A 16,304-nucleotide genomic window follows, 5' to 3' on the forward strand; every position below is an offset into this window, starting at 1 on the left:
AGCATGGCGGCTGCAGCTCTCACAGGGAGCGGAGGGGCAGCGCTGAGTTCTGCTCTGTGTGACAGCAACGGGTCCCGAGGGGACAGCATGGAGTTGTGTCAGGGGAAGGGCAGGTTGGGTGGCTGAAGATCTGGCCTTGTGTTTTATTTGCCAAGAGCTCTAGATACTGACTACCTTCTGTGAAACACCAGGTGTAATTATTTTCTAAACTGGGTTCAGGAATCAGATTTTCTATTTAAAATATATGCCCTGGGAGATTTTATGCAAAATCAGGAGGAATCCATCAGAAATCAGCACTTGTTGAAAGGATTTCAAGGCAGGTACACTGATACACAGCACTGTCCCACAAACCTACTATTTACTGCCACTGAGATGGAAGTTATCTATCCCACATCCTGGCAGCAAGATGTGGGAGCCAAAAGCAGCTCTGAAAACATGTCATTTTATACTTCAACATTTTGAGAACCATTTCCTTTCTTTTTTCCTGTTTTCCTGTTGTTTTCCTGTTTTCCTCCCTCCCTCCTTCCTTCCTTTCCTCCTTCCTTCCTTCCCTCTTTCTCTCTCTCTTTCTTCTTTATTTAACTCTCTCTCTCTCTCTCTCTCTCTCTCTCTCTCTCTCTCTCTCTATATATATATATATATATATATATATATATATATATATATATATATATATATATATATATATACATATACTCTGGCAATTTTTGTCTGTAAGATCACACTGCTCAAGCTAGGCAGCTCTCAAGGGCAAAACATCCGTTCTACACAAATGTGTGTAAGAATATGTGGTGTTAACATTCTCTCTTCTGCCCCTTAGAATAGATGGAAATATTCTGTAGGCTCACAAGAAGCCATTTGAAGAAACCAGAAGGGTAGGTGTTAAGCATATGAGACCAATTACTTTGCTGATTTAAATTAGCTTAGCACCAGTAGAACTACATCCAATTAAAATTAGCTAAGGCTCTGGCCCATAATAGCATGTCAACAAAGATGACTGACATAAAAATGTATGTAAATATATAAAATCTGTTTTCAAGCATACCTTTAAGGTCAAATTCCATCCTGGTCAGAGCAATGAGAGGCAGGGTGTGATGCTAGTAGATAGATGCTACAGTGATGAGGGAGCTATAAAAATTCTTATGGCAGAAAGGGAGGTTAATAGCTATGGCTCTTGCCTCAGGAATCCTGACCAGAGAAGGAAATCTTGTGCTGGACCATTATGGGCAGGGGAGTTCACAGTGGGATATATATTACTTCTAGCCTAAGCTGGAGCATTGTGCTCATGGTACACTTTTACGACTACAGTGTATGGACTAGACAGCTGTAAGTTTGGGCCTCATCAGATGCTGACCCCAGGACATATGGGTTGGCTCAGTAGGTAGCCACACTCCTATTTCCATTACCTCTGGGAGAAATTCTGTTTACGCAAGCAGAAAAACTCCTTCTTTTCTTTACCCTCTGCTGTCCCCAACTTAGGAAAGTCAACAAATATACACACGCATGCACATACACAGAAGTCAGTTGTGAGTTTAGTCTGTGCTGTTTCATTTTCTATTCAATTTACCAGTATATGTTAAAGTCAAGCAGTCTTTAGAGTTTTCAGTTCAGTTTTCCTTAGGAAACTATACCCTACACCAAAACTGTGGGCTTAAATCTGATCCCGCCTGCACATAGAGAATGCAGGCAGGCAACACTAATTTAGAAACTCTCATTGCTCAAACTCAAAGAAACTGCACTCAACAGTCTTCCTCGCTTCACTGCTTTATCATAGTAGGATTTTGGCAGTAGGACATCTTTTACCAGTTCTTTGAACTGCATCAAACTACAACAGCTTGACAGTCCACATCCTGATGGAGAGACTAAACTTTAACAGTGAGGATTATGTTGCTGATTAGCACTTCCAATAATCAAGTAATTGGTACATTAAATAATCTGGAGTTTGGCGACTTGCCTGAAAAGGTCACGCTTGCATTGATTCCTTTTTAGAGAGTCCATGTTGCCATTACATGAATTCAATCTGTCTGTCCAGAACTCTAGCGTAAAAATATTTGGCTAATTTCCTTCATTTCATACAATTTGATGGGAAACAAAATCCAGGAAAAGCTGCACACTGTGTCAATGTGTTCAGACTTTCCAGCAGGGGGATGGGATCAGGAAAGAAAAAGACAACTCTCTGGACATTTTCTTCTCTTGGGTCAGCGTGACCAGTGCAATGGAAAATGCTGAGGGCTCCAGTCAGCACAATTAGTAATGCAAAACCCACTCACTTTGTTTTGTATTAGAATTTCTGTCAGGCTGGGAGGCTGTGGTGTGGGATATTCCCCACAGCTGCATTGCTGACAGAGCAGGCTTTTCTCTACTCTTCTCAAGACAGAGAAGCCATGGGAGTGGTGGAGATCCAGGCTGTGGTGTAAGCTCGAAGCAATACTGTGCCTAACATTTGTCCCCACTGCATGGACACAGAAGCTCTGAGTCCTGCTCAGCATTTGCAGACAAGCTTCTTGAAGACCAGAAATACATAACACAGCAAAACAGGTTCTACAGCCCCACTGGACTGGTTGTTACCAGCACTAGGAAAGCAGGGCTCTGCATGAAACTGAAGGGTCCTCACCTCAAATCAGTCATCGGGCCTACACTGATCACTTGAGCATGCTTTGAGAGACTCAAAACCCACCCGCATTTCACTAAGGTACCCGCTGGAATGAGATGGTTATCAAACTGTTTATTTCTGCAGCGCACTTGGGGTATCCTCTTTCCCTAGAAACACACAGAGATCCCGGTCTCACTTGTCTCCTGCACACAGGCTACTACTTTTCTTTTTTGTGAAGAAAGGAGGGACGAGCACAGCCTGACTAATAGCCACTGCAGTGCTATGCCAAGCTATTGCACGAAGTCCCAGTGGTGTGACAGACAACTAGGCTGGGCTTTGTCTTCCTTAAATTCCAGCGTGTATGGGGATGCTGAGGCTTGTGCCAGTCACCCTCTGTTTCCTTCACAGCAGAGAGAAATAGGTGCTCCTAGGGCACAATTCATCTCTGCTGTCTTCACTGTCGATTCAGGATGAGCTCAACTGTCTTTCAGAAGTGCTTGTTTCTCTAGTCTGATTTTAAAGAGGGTTCAGACAATGAGATCAGCTGCCTCTTTGTTATTGATGTCTATACAGGGTCAGATTGGGTTTGCCTGGCAAATCAAGAACTTTCCTGTAAGACAAAGGACTGGGTAAAACTTGGTGAATGGGAAAATGGTTATTCCTGAGGATAACCACAGTGCCAGTTATTGACGTTTAGAGAATATAAACAGCTGAGAACAATTACTGACTGGAAAAGCATCTCTCTTTTCTATGCAGACTATACCATTTGCCCACTCCCTCTGTCAAACACCATCCTTGATGTCATTCATTATCATGTCAACAGATAAAAGTATACAACTCAGCAAAGCCAGAACTCTCCCGGAGTTTAAAGGCTCTGGCTCTGGATGACACTAAAGCCCTCCCAGGGCTGAGACCTCAAAGAGGTGGCGTTAATACGGCCTGGGTGGTCCGGGCAAGCTATGTGCACATGGAAGTCAATGCATGCTGAGAAACAGCCTGTGAGACTACAGCATCAGCACACAAGTGCATAAGTGTCTTAGCATTGGATTGAAACAAAGCACAGCTATAGAGAGATGAAGCAAGGTGGGAGGAATTGTGTTAGCCAAAAATTAAATAAAAGGGATTCAGTCAAACAGTGGGCTTCTCATTTGATCCAGTCCCCACCCCTAGGTAAAAGCATATGTACATTTATGCAGAGACAAACTTTCAAACTCCAAAGGTAGGACACTGGGCTTTACAAAAAAGATCTTGTTGCTTAAATAACCAAATAATATGAACCTATAATAGAATAGATGGACACACAGTCCTTCCATACCTGGGGGAACTTAGGGAAATCCCCACCAGCAGTGCTTAGGAGAGTGTAAAAGTTCTGAATACTTATTTGACTTCTGAGTTATTGTATATATGTATTGGTTATCAGTCCAAGAAAGTTACAGGTATCCTCTGCTCTTACAAATGTGTCTTTTAAATGTGTCAGCACATGCCTAGAGCAAAGAATAACAGTTCCACCAAAGAAAAGAAATAAATACTGCATGTGATCAAAGGAAATAACATTTCCGCACTGCAACCAGAATAGGGAACTCGACAGTAGCAAATAAAAGGGAGTCCTGGCTATCCTGGGGTATCTTTGGTGGGGCAATTATCCTGCACTGATGGAGCAGGGAGATACCACAATGTCTCAGCTTCCACAGAATGCACTATGTACGGCTGTAGATGCCAAGCTGCTCAAGGTAATGTTCATATTGCACTGCTGCGATATAGTCACTATTTGTGCTACCAGTGACAGGGATTTACTGGAGGCTACAGAATATTCCATGGTTTGTGATGAAATCTGGCATCTCACCAACCCACATCCAGCAAAACGTCAGTATTTTGCTGTCGAACAGATTTCTTCTAACACCCACCATTTTCCCTTTCCTAAAAGAAGCTCTCCATGCTTGTGAATCTAAACAAATACAATTACCTTTGTCTCTTGCTCACAAGTTTGAAGCAATGGACATGTATTAAACTAACAGTTTTATAAAGGTACTGTTTGTTATCAGAGGGATCGTTAAGCTGGGAATAAGGAGAGAAGAGTGGGAGAGGATTCTGCCTCTGTAGCAGAAACCTTGGCCAAGCCAAGTCTTTGGCCAAGCCACAGCTGTTGGTGGACTTATCCAAACTGCTGCCTCATTTTGCAGCTCTCCCATTAACCACACACCTATGACAACTGCGGGGCTGAGGGAAACTTCAACTGCCAAGGACAAGTGCCTCAGGTAAGAGAGCAAAGCCCAGCAGCAAGACCCACAGCTGCGTGCTGCCTATTGAGTGCCCCTGAACTGAGCCACAGTGGGCAGGTCTGACAGCAGGCAGTCCCTAAGCACCGACACTGGTGGAAGGAAGGCTCAGCAAGAAGGACTCAGCCCTGGAGAGCATCCTGGCTAGAAGATAGGGTACGGTCTGGAAGCAGACCAAAGCAAGATGGCTGGAGATGACCATCTGATAAGTCAACTGGATCCAAGCTAACTCTAAGCAGCTGGGTAATCCAGCTCTATGCCATGCTGTAGGGCAATTTCAATCATCATCATGAAGGCTTGAGTTGCTGCGTAGCTCAGCTGGAATAAGTAAGCAGATTAATGGCCCACACCTAAGCCATATCCTAGGCAGAATACCACTGAATTTGACATACGCAACACACAGCCAGCACCATCACAAAATGTTCTGTGAGCACAAGTGTAATGAGGCTGCTGCTGACGGATGGAGTACTGACAAGAACAAATGCAGTGCAGCACAAAGAACAATATTAAAACATAAACACCAATACTTTTCTAAAAGTGACGATAAACTGAAATCTGCATCTTTCTGTTTCAGAAAGGCCACATCCACATTCAACCTCATACCTGAAAATAGCCATTCTACTCACACAGAAGGCAGCAGCGATTACACAAACCTTTACTTATTCTGATTTCGAATTCGGAGACACCTCCTTTTCAATGGTGGCTCCAGATCCTCTGGCCCTGTGCTGAGGATTGGCGTTGACATAATACACGGCGCGATAGCAGTCTTTTCTGCTGGTTTTGGCACAGGCTGGATCACGCAACCTGTCTTGGGCAGCATTCGCAAAGCATACGCATGGTCCTCATCTGCCGGATTGTTGAGGTTGGGGTCCTGCTTGTCTCCTCCAACAAGAGGCTCCTCCCCGGCCTTCTTGCCCGTGTCTCCCTCAAGGTGGCAGTTTGATGCGCAGTTATTCTCCTTCACAGACTCCAGCTCGCTCAGCGCCAGCTCCTCTGGGGGCTGGGGCTTTTTCGGATCCTGGGGTGGCTCCGGGTTCTTGGAACCCTCTGTGCTCTTGGTGCCATTCACAATGACATTGCACACAGCTGCTCCGGCTTCCAGTCCCGGTGTGCCGGAGGCCAAGGAGACAGGGCAGCAGTGGGCTGCATCACCACATGGTAATGTTTTTGAGTCAATTGGGCTGCAATTGTCCCTGCAGTCGCTGCAGTTCCTTTTGTCTGAGCTACCGAAAGCCAAATTTACAACACTGTTAGGTTCACGCTCAGCTTTCACTTGGGCATGGAGAGCCCTGTGGATAACATTGTGCAGCCTAGACCGGTGGCCTACCGTTAGGTCTATCACACCATCCTGCGGACCCTGTAGCACACTGGGGAAACCAAACTTACTGTTCACAGGACTACTAGGTCTGACAGTCAAGTCAACAACTTCATTTTTACTGTGCTCCTGAAGCACTTGAGCTTGATTTAGGGTCTGGCCTGAGCAGCTCGGAGAGGAGTCAGAGGGTTTGGACGATCCTTGCTTTGACTCTTGAGGGGACGAAGAGCTATTGGTTGGCTTTGCTCCAGGCGTCTCGCTGGAGGTACTCGGAATGAAGTTTTCGCCGTTGCTGGAGAAACCGCTGGGGGGTTTGGAATCGTTGATGTGAGGGATGGGGATGGGAATGGGGATGGGGACGGGCAAAGGGACAATGACAGGATATGGCACTAGTAGAGTCGGAGGTGGCACCAGCGGGGCAAGGGATGGCAGCCCAAAGTTCATCATCTGTGGCATAGGCATAGGACCATTTGGCATCATGCTGACGGGGGGAAAGGGAAGGCTGGGCAAAGGGGCTCCAGGAGGAGGGGGTGGCAGCAAGCCTGGAGGGTTCCCGGGCATGGTCGGTGTCGTGGGGGGGTGGATGTGAGGGGAAAGCATTGGCCTGTGCATGGGGCTGGAGGTGGGACCCATATTTCTAGGGCCACCTGGTGGTGGACCGATTCCAGGAATCATTGGATTTGACAGAGGGCTGTTAGGATTTGAGGCATGGTGAGGCGGCCCACGAATAAATGGCGGACGGATTTGCTGCATAATTTGCTGTTCCATGAATATGGGCAGCGGAACTGGCCCACGGTTTGTCATCACCATGGGAGGACTGCGAGGTGGGACACCAATTGGAGGCACAATGCTAGCAGGTGGCTGGACAGAAACCGGTGGAATATTTGGATTCTCACTGATGGGAATAGGTTTGGGAACTGGCGTGGGGATTTTAGTGACAGAGCAGTTGGCAGTGTCAGACGGAGAGGCAGTGGTAGACGCTGATGGTCCAGGGCCTTGAATTTGGCCAGCTGCAGACGCTGGGGATGGGGCTTTTCTCCGAGCATCTGCTAGCGGTATATTCCAAGAATCTGGAGTCAGCAGCTGTACTCCAGTGCCTTCTGCTTTATTTTCGACTGGAGGATGTAATGTACTGCACAGTCCAGCTGGAAGATTGGCCTGTGTCTCTTTGTAGAAAATGTCCATTTTGTACTGATTGAGACATTTTGCACTGCAGAACTGAAGCCTTCTTTCCCCGTCCCCAAAATCCAGATACTCTTTTGTGTGTCTTATGTGCTTACACCAGTCACATACCTACAACACAGTAATAAAATCAAATCAGGTAAGAAAAGCAATCTTCTCTTCATAGCGTTATTTTAAAAGTCATTTTTCAGTTGCTTTCTAAATGTGTTATTTTTATAGCATTAAAAAAAATAGTTATGCTTGTGAAAACTAACATTTTTTTTTCCCCTAAAATATTGGAGAATTGAATACTACTTCCTTTTCTGGCTACTATCGACTCAATTCTGTCTTATACTGTACGTTATATATTTTATAGCCATGCCACAGTGAAGACACCTCAGCTGGCATAAACTGTTATAACACACATATGTATACATAAAAAAGTCCATATGAACATGGCTGTGATTACTCCTCAGTGGTAAAGCAAACACCGTTATCATCTCTGATGCAGTACTACACAGTAAATACGACGAGAGGGAAAGGATGCTGAAAGTCACTGCAATATTTTGTATCTTATTAATGGTACCAAATGCTAAGTTGGAAAGGGTGTGGTATTTCAAAGTGGCATCACAAAGCAAAGGCATCATTCATTCCCTGCCCCTTATTCTAAGGAGTAACTCAGAAATAGTCAGGAAATGTGTGTTAACATTCAAATAGACCGAATTCACGACGTTTCTGAGCTGTTTGCCCCATTTTGCATACCGGTCAATTTGAGTAAACATTCTTGGCAATAAGGGCATATTTAGCAACTTTTCAAATACTACAGCAAAAAGTTTGCATTGCTGCCTATTTATTTCTATTTAATCTGTCTCCTTTCCATTTAATCCTTTGCCGCGTTACTATTGGTGTGGTAGAGGCATAGCCAATTTTTTGTAAAAGTAAGGCTGCAGAACTAATTAAGCTGTGAAAGGTTTTCCCAGTTGTAAACCACTAGACACCAAAGTTCAAAAAATAGTCATTCCAGGCTTCAGAATCCATTACTTCAGAGAAATTATTGTGATTTCATTAACACATTAATTTTGCAACACCAACAGCTCTCACAGATGGTGAAGACATGATCTACAATTCAAATATGACTCTTGTTTGCACAAATGCCTTTCCTTCATATGGCATTTTAAACAAGAATTAATATGAGTAATCTTGCCTTAGCTATAAACAGATAAACAGATGTCAGAATTTTCAGTGCCTTACTTTTCTGACAGAATTTTAGGCACACAGGAAAAAAAAAAAGAAGCATTTTTGTCATTTACATTAGCTCTCAAAATACTCCACCGACAGAGATTTGTGGTGCTTCCTATCAGCACACTGAGCCTATGCCCAAGTCAGAATACATCGCGGTATCGTTTGCTCTGCCTTTTCCAAACAGCCAGTTTTAGCCTGTTTTGAAAGGCTGTTCCCTTTGTATGAAAAAAGGAATATGATTGTGAAAAGTCTGCATTAAAAGGATAATTAATTTTAATAACGACTGGCCATATAAACAATTCAAAACAACATATGTCGGGCATCTGATTACCCATCTCATTTAACTCTCAGCTTTCCCGTAATATAAACAGTGGTGACATTTTTGAGTTTTCAGTAATATATCTTATATATATACATCTATATATATACACGTGCACACACACCCCTCATACACTTTCAGACCACTGACTCTAGCTCTGCAATATTCAGGTTACCAGGTCTAGTTACTGATTGATTCCTTCCCTGCCTCCACACCCCATTCACACACACACACACACACACACACACACACACACACACACACTCCCTTTCTCTACCAGGAAGATTTCATCCCAAGTTTTAAATCAAACTAAATAATTACTGGCGAAATAGCAGCTATGAAGTCACTGCTGAAGCACGGCAATGCCGGGCCCAGGTTGAGCAGAAGGATGCAGCACTATGGGAGATAAATCACAGGGTGCCCAGCCCCACAGTACTCCTGCAGCATCACTGTGGGCATGCTCCCCCCACGATGACCCACACAAGGAAGAATGCCTCTCTATGTGTTACAAATGAGGTTTTACAGGGTTTTGCAAGGCGACAGCTCTACCTCAGCTCCAGCTCTGGGGCTCTGCAACCCCTTGCCGCAAACACGTGGCCATGGGCACTGAACCATCCCAGGTATTTGGCACAGAATGGACTGTGCCACCCGCCTGGCAAATCAACACTACTCTATCCCAGGATGAGCTGATGGAAACACCTTGTAATGACCTCCCGAATTTTTTTGGCTTGCCACAGCCTTCCAAGCAGACAAAAGAGGAGTTTGTGAGGTATTAAGGTGCTGTTCACTTCAGTGACACTGCTGGATTTACCTTAAAGCCAATTTTGATGCACTCCTGTAGTAACAGAGTGCTATCTATTTTGCACATATGGAATCAGGACATAAACCACTCTGCAGCTTTTGTAGGGCATGCTCCTACCACATGGGCTGTGCAGAAAGGCCAGGAGCCCTTCAGGCAGGCTGGGATAGGATGAAATCCACCCTGGCCCACCACCCATCAAAGCAGTGCCTGTTTGCAGAGGAGAGGACTGGAGACCAGTCCCGGGGGCAGCTGCTGAATGGGATGGAGCAGGATCCAGGGGTAGCTACTTTTCTGCTGTAGTCATAGAATAGATTCATAGAATCACTAAGGTTGGAAAGGACCACTAAGATAATCTAGCCCAACCATCAGCCCAGCACCACCATGCCCACTATGCCACATCACTCTAATCACATCCTGGGATCTGCAGCCAAGGCCTCCCCATCTCTCAAGACAAAGGAAACAAGCCAATTCTCAACTTGTATCCCTGGTGCCAAAGAAGCACCTGAGAAATATGAGGGAAGATACAGCCCCCTTATCACTCTAGGAGGAACCTTCATCAGCACCTTCAATTAAAAAGGCCAAAAGAGAAATACAACAAAAGCAAAATCAAAACCAAACACAAACCACTTGTGGCATTTTTCTTAATCATTTAATTTTATAAGCTAACAGTTGATCAATTCACTGAAATACTTCCATGTTTTATTGCCACATTGATTTGTTTATCTCAAGTGGACCCCTATATCACTCATAGCTAAACAAATATTTTCTCTTCTTGGGTAACATATTTAGAAATCTTGCTTAAAAATTCTCTATTTATTTCTCCTGTTTTCAATAGTTCACCAAGGTACAAGAAACTCTGAAGTCTGCCTCCCTCCCTCATTCATTGATCACAGACCATCTTGCGTATTTTATCACTAGATTAAATCAATTAAAGCCACAGAAATTAAAAGCAATAATTCTGTTCCTCTGAACATCCTGGATGGGACAAATATCTCACAATTATCTCTTTGATATTATGCAACATCCCGAAGTGTTGAAGTTAACATTACTGAGAAATGTCTATCTGCTACATGTATGTGTTTCATTACTTGCGTTTCTATCTGTTTATATAAGCAGTCACTCTACGTGGCTTATTTAAGATTCAAGTATAAAATGGGCATGTTGTATGCAGGTAACAGGACACCTTAGAATAGCGCACTGAAATGCAGAAAAACAGTCCCTACAATGAGGAGGAAATTACTGGTGGAGAAGAAATGTCACTTAAGAATTAATGACTCAAGTCTGTCTTACAGGATTGATCATTTAAGATGAGGTCAATGAATTTATGATACAAATGGCTATATCACTAGAGGTAATAAAATGGAGCAATATCATTCATTTTACATCTAACTAATGACATGCTCAGAATAATTACTAACTTCTCCTAAAAGCCTGCGCTGATTAGTTCAGATGTGATAGGTGAAACATATATCTTTCAGTTCAATACAATAACATTTTATCTATAAAATACACAGCAAAAGTCTTATTTTTTTAAGTACTCGCATTCCATGTAGAGCATCATCAGTCTTTGTAAGCAGCTCAGAATCTCCCTATTCACCTGTTACTTTTGCTTCCTTTTTCTGCCTTAACTTTCCTGTTCACTGTACAATTGCAAGGGTATCTATGCTGGTGTGGAGGGGCTGAGAGTGTGGTGCTGTTTGGCAGTGGTCCCCTGCAGCAGGGTTAGCCAGGAGATTCATGCTGTGGGATCACAGCTATCAGGTCTGACCCAGCACCCAGGAAAACTATGGAAAGACCCCTAATTATCACGCTCAGCTGGCTTTGGGGCTGTGCTTAACACAGGCATGTGGATGAGAGATTTCCAGAAGGATTGCAGAAGTTAACAAAAAGGATAAAGGGATATAAAAGGAAGAAAAAACATCAAAAATTATGAGTTTCAAATATTTTCACACAAACAAAAATGACCGTTTTGTACATTTCCATTCAAAAAGAGGTGGAACCCTTAGCACTGTGACTGACAAGGGACATAGGGCCGTGAAGGTGTCAGAGATAAGGGTCTGGCCTTGCAAGGTGCCGACAGATCTCCTGTGCGTCTCCTTCTCCTTTGGGGAATACTCACAGCATTGCCACTGGGCAAGCGCACTGCACACCACGAATGTCAGAGCACAAAACCTGAATGACAGAAAGATCGGTAATGAGATAAGGGTCTATCTCATTCAGCTGTAACACAACAACCCTCAAGAAGATTAAATTTACCTAACTGGGACATGTCCAATGCTAAACAACAGAATGAACATTTCCTTTAGTACATTTAATGTATTTATATTTTAGTGGCGGGTTGCCAGTGTGCTACTTATGAGCTCAATGACTTGATATCATTCATCCGCTTTCCTGTGAAACACATGGCAATCTACACCACAGGACTACTCAGAAGACACCGCATCAGCAGAAACATGACTCGGCCCCGATACGGGAACACCAAGAAAGCCAGAGCTGAGGGATCGTGTATCATTTGGGTTCCTCTAACACAAAGACGGGAAAAAAAAGCCATTCCTGTTGGCATTTGTATCTTTCTTTTGATAGAGGTGTCTGACACAGAGCCTGGATTTGGCCATGAGGTGACCCTGCAGGCACAACATGGATGTCCCACAGCCTGCAGAGAGCTGTGCCTGGGCCTTCAAGGATGGGGTAATTAATGCTTTTACCAGCTGTCAAACACAGGCACAAAGTTCATCCATTAGCGCCATCCACCACCAACCTCTGAATGATAATCTAGTATCAGACACTACTTAATTAAGAAATATGTTTGCTAAAACATATTTTCAGCAGGTGCTCGAGTTTTTGAAGGCTGACAAAGACTAGATGCAGCAGCAATCTAGATGCGACTATGAAGCAGCTTGAAATGGATATTGAGGTTTCTAGCAAGCACCCAAATGAGTCACACCAGTACTCACACAGCTCATCTTTGCTTCCCTGTACCCAGATCACTCAGTCTCAGGCATGGCCTGCAGTGTGGACTTGACCAAGATCCAGCAGGGCAGGGATATGAAGCACTGCCAGCAAGACACCAAGGAAAAAGTCAGTGTATCAGAAGGAAAGAAAGCCAGATCTACATGTCCTGAAGTACTAGTCATTGAGCAATCTTTAAAGGGTGAAGAAATTGGAAAAAATTCTTAAATTTTTCCGATTTCAAAGAACCATAAAATCATAGAATCATAGAAACACAGAATCATAGAATGGCTCAGGTGGGAAGACCTTAAAGCCCATGCAGTTCCAACCTTGTGCCATGATCAGGGCTGCCACTTCCCAGCTCATCTGCCCAGGGCCCGATCCAACCTGGCCCTGGGTGCCTCCAGGGATGGGGCACCCACAGCTCCTCTGGGCAGCAATGCCAGTGCCTCACCACCCTTTGAGTAAAGAATTTCCTCCTAATATCCAAACTGAATCTCCCTTCTTTTGGTTTAAAACTGTTTCCCCATGTCCAACCGCTACCTGCCCATGTAAAGTTGGTCTTCCACTTGTTAATAAGCTCCCCTCAAGTACTGGAATGCCACAATGAGTTCTTCCTGGAGCCTTCTCTTCTCCAGCCTGAACAAGCCCAGCTCCCTCAGCGTTTCTTCACAGCATAGGTCCTGAGGGAGTGTAAAACCTCTCCCAGCCACCCTGCCAGCCCTCCCTCCCAGTTTGCTGGCTAACGTGGCTTCCTGTTGCCTTCCAACCTTCCTCCATTTCTTTACCACCAAAACTTCTCCTCAGAGCAATCCACCCAAAAGGCAATAGTAATATCTAAGCAAATCACCTTGCAGATCTCCCCTGTCATGATAAGTCCTATACACAGCCTCATCTCTGCAGCCTGTTGCATGACCAGACCTGGAGAATTTTGGTGGCAAGAGCCCCACCTCAGGCACTGATGTAATCAACACTTGCAAGCAGGAAGAATCTTTGGGTCAAAGAGCAGCAGCAACCTGGGGGCCTGTCTTGACACTTTATCCCCGCCTTGTGCACCTCCTAGGGGCTTGCCCATAGAATGGCTCTCACCAAGCCCCACCAGCCCAGGATGGCAACCTCAGCAATTAGTGTTCAAACACATGCCTGTGTGCTTGACATCAGGATGGCTCCAAGGCATCAGAGTTCCTTTTACCACCCTCTGACTCAGAAAGATGAATATTAAGAAGCACAAGCTGAGCACCCTGCTGAGCCACTTAGGAAACCAAGCACGTGGACACTTCCAGAAGAACAGAGCCATGTGCTGCTCAAATGTACAGGGTCAGAGTGAGGAGGAGGTGGGATGCAGAGACAACAGCAGAAGACAAACTCCTTCAACAGGACAGCAATCAGTTCAGTAGAATTCAAATTCATAATTTAAAGGTGTTTTTTTTTTCAATTGTCTTCATGCTGTTTTGCTTTTTTTCTGGCCAAGTGACAATGGGCACAGCCTCACCGGAAGCCATACAACCCATCATCACCAAAAGGCATACGGATATGGCCTATGTCCCCATAGCCAATTCTCCTCCAAAATGCTGACCTGCTTCATGGAGGAGGGATCCCTCCTGAGGAGGAGATGCAGAGATCAGCATACCCACCATCACATGCTGGCCATGGGGTGGGGGATCTGATACAGGATCCCCAGCAGGGATGCAGGCTGTCCAAAGAGGCACAGGCATTTCACAGCATCTACTTTCAAGACAATTGTAGCCAAGGCCATGTCTTAGCCATCATTACTAGGAATTAATGCTCTTTCACTACCAAATCTCATATAATCTCAGAATCCAGCATAGTGGTTCAGAGCAGTCATCCAGGCTCGATCACCATTTTCAATGTGCTTATTGCACAACATTCAGCATGTTTACTGTGGCACGGGTTTTTTGCCCAAGATGGCTCATAATTTTTCATAATGATTGTTCCACTTGAATGGAATGATTATTATTAAAAAAAATAAAAATCATTCCAGCTGAAACCTGCTGTGAAGGAACCCCGAGGCAGGCTCTAACACACTCTGAATGTGGTTATAATACAGCTCGTAGTGACGCTAGGTGTGAATGAAAACAATTTTTACAATGTTTGTAGCTTTTTGCTTCTGTTTCACAAAACAGAACACTGCAGTTGCCTCCAAGTTAAAACCATCCTGTGACAAATCTGAAGTTTTTCTTTCAATCTTCCTGTTTAAAAGAGAACAAAGCTTGCCTGCTTGCCTGCTTTTCCTTTTGATGATATAACCCTCCCAGTCTCCTTTTCCTCCTGAAAACCTTGGCCATGGTTTTCTGAGGAGCGAATGCTAACTTTGTGTCATTTAAATGCAAGACCCACTGTCTCCATTTTTCACTCTAATTATGCAAAAGTCCAAGCTACGTGAAGCAGAAGGGGAAAATAGAGCTATTTGGTAATTAATGGCTAATGATAAATTGATTTCATTTTTGAATCATTGCAGTTGTCATCTGCAGTATTTAAAACACAGAGTTTTCAAAGCACTCATGTTCCTTTGTTTTGGGGGCTTTTTAGTGCTTCTGGCCGAAAGCAGTGAATGTAAGTTATGCTAATGCCTGATGGAAATCCAGGTTGGCTCTTGTTTCATCACAGTGGCTACATATTTGATTTGGTGTATAAACAGCTGAGCTCTGTGTTTTCAACTTCAGTCTGAGGCTTTGAAACCACTGTAAGAACGCTGGATCTGAAACCACTGGTGAAGCCCACAGTATGGTGGGTGCAACTAAGGGAAAATGAATGTAGTGGGAAGCGGGATCTGCCAGGAGGGAAGTTCTTCGCCCCAGAAACCTTCCTGACTGAAATAACACAGAATGGGACAATAATAGCATTTAAACCTTAAAATCCCTGATGTGGGGTTTTTACTCATGTTCCATCCAGACTGCTGTTTCACTGCTAGCTAAGGACATTACTTCAGCAGCAACAGAAGCCCTAAATGCAATTAATACAATGCAGAAGATGAAAGGAAGGTGAGAGTGGGAGAGGTCAGACAGGACTGGTCAGACAGGACTGCACACAAGCATAGCCTCTTTCTGAAAAAGCAAGATTTAGGGCAGGGATGTGTGGAGCGTACAGATGAGTGACTGTAGTGTGGTGCTCCTCACTCCATGGGTGGCAGTGGGATAGGGCTGTTCAGCCGACCAGCAGCAAGCAGCTTCATTCAGACTGTGTGGGCACTGGTTAGCCTGAGCTCTACTCATTTCCAGGCCAATACTTGACATGATACGCATTCCTCAGCTTCCCCTGAAGTGATGAACAAGAAAACTGAGTAGCCAGAAGCAACTAAATTGTGTAGGTGGAGCTGGGAGTCTCAGTGAACCACAGTAATGTGCCTTTCTCCAGACAGGTGGTTTTCCCTTTTGCCATCCTTAAGCTGTTAGTGCCACAGTGAGAGCTCTGCTTCCTCCTAAAGGTGATACTGAAGTACCTCTTCATACTGCTGCTGCTCAAACCCTGCAAAGCATCAGCAGCGACAAGTACTTCAAACATCTTCAGAAGATGACAGGGACTGTAGGCTCTGAATAGTCAGGAAACCAAAAGAAAGAAAACAAAGCTAGCAGCTGCAAAAACACTTGAGGGGCTGTAAGTACTTCATTACAGCGTCCCATGCCTGC

General features: G+C 44.4%; 1 protein-coding gene across 3 annotated transcripts in view; it reads right to left on the reverse strand.

The window, feature by feature from the left end:
• SOBP (sine oculis binding protein homolog) overlaps window positions 1–16,304 on the reverse strand; it is a 112,041-nt gene that overhangs the window by 8,683 nt on the left and 87,054 nt on the right. For all 3 annotated transcript variants that reach the window (XM_065735435.1, XM_065735425.1, XM_065735444.1), the window contains one exon: window positions 5,523–7,477. In XM_065735435.1, coding sequence (XP_065591507.1) covers window positions 5,525–7,477 — 1,953 coding nt within the window. In that variant the 3' untranslated portion in view covers window positions 5,523–5,524. The remainder of the gene's footprint in view (window positions 1–5,522; window positions 7,478–16,304) is intronic.

The sequence above is a fragment of the Cyrtonyx montezumae genome, unplaced genomic scaffold (genome assembly GCF_038088225.1).
Source record: "Cyrtonyx montezumae isolate F1298 unplaced genomic scaffold, pur_monq_1.0 scaffold_0, whole genome shotgun sequence".
NCBI classification, from domain to species: domain Eukaryota; kingdom Metazoa; phylum Chordata; class Aves; order Galliformes; family Odontophoridae; genus Cyrtonyx; species Cyrtonyx montezumae.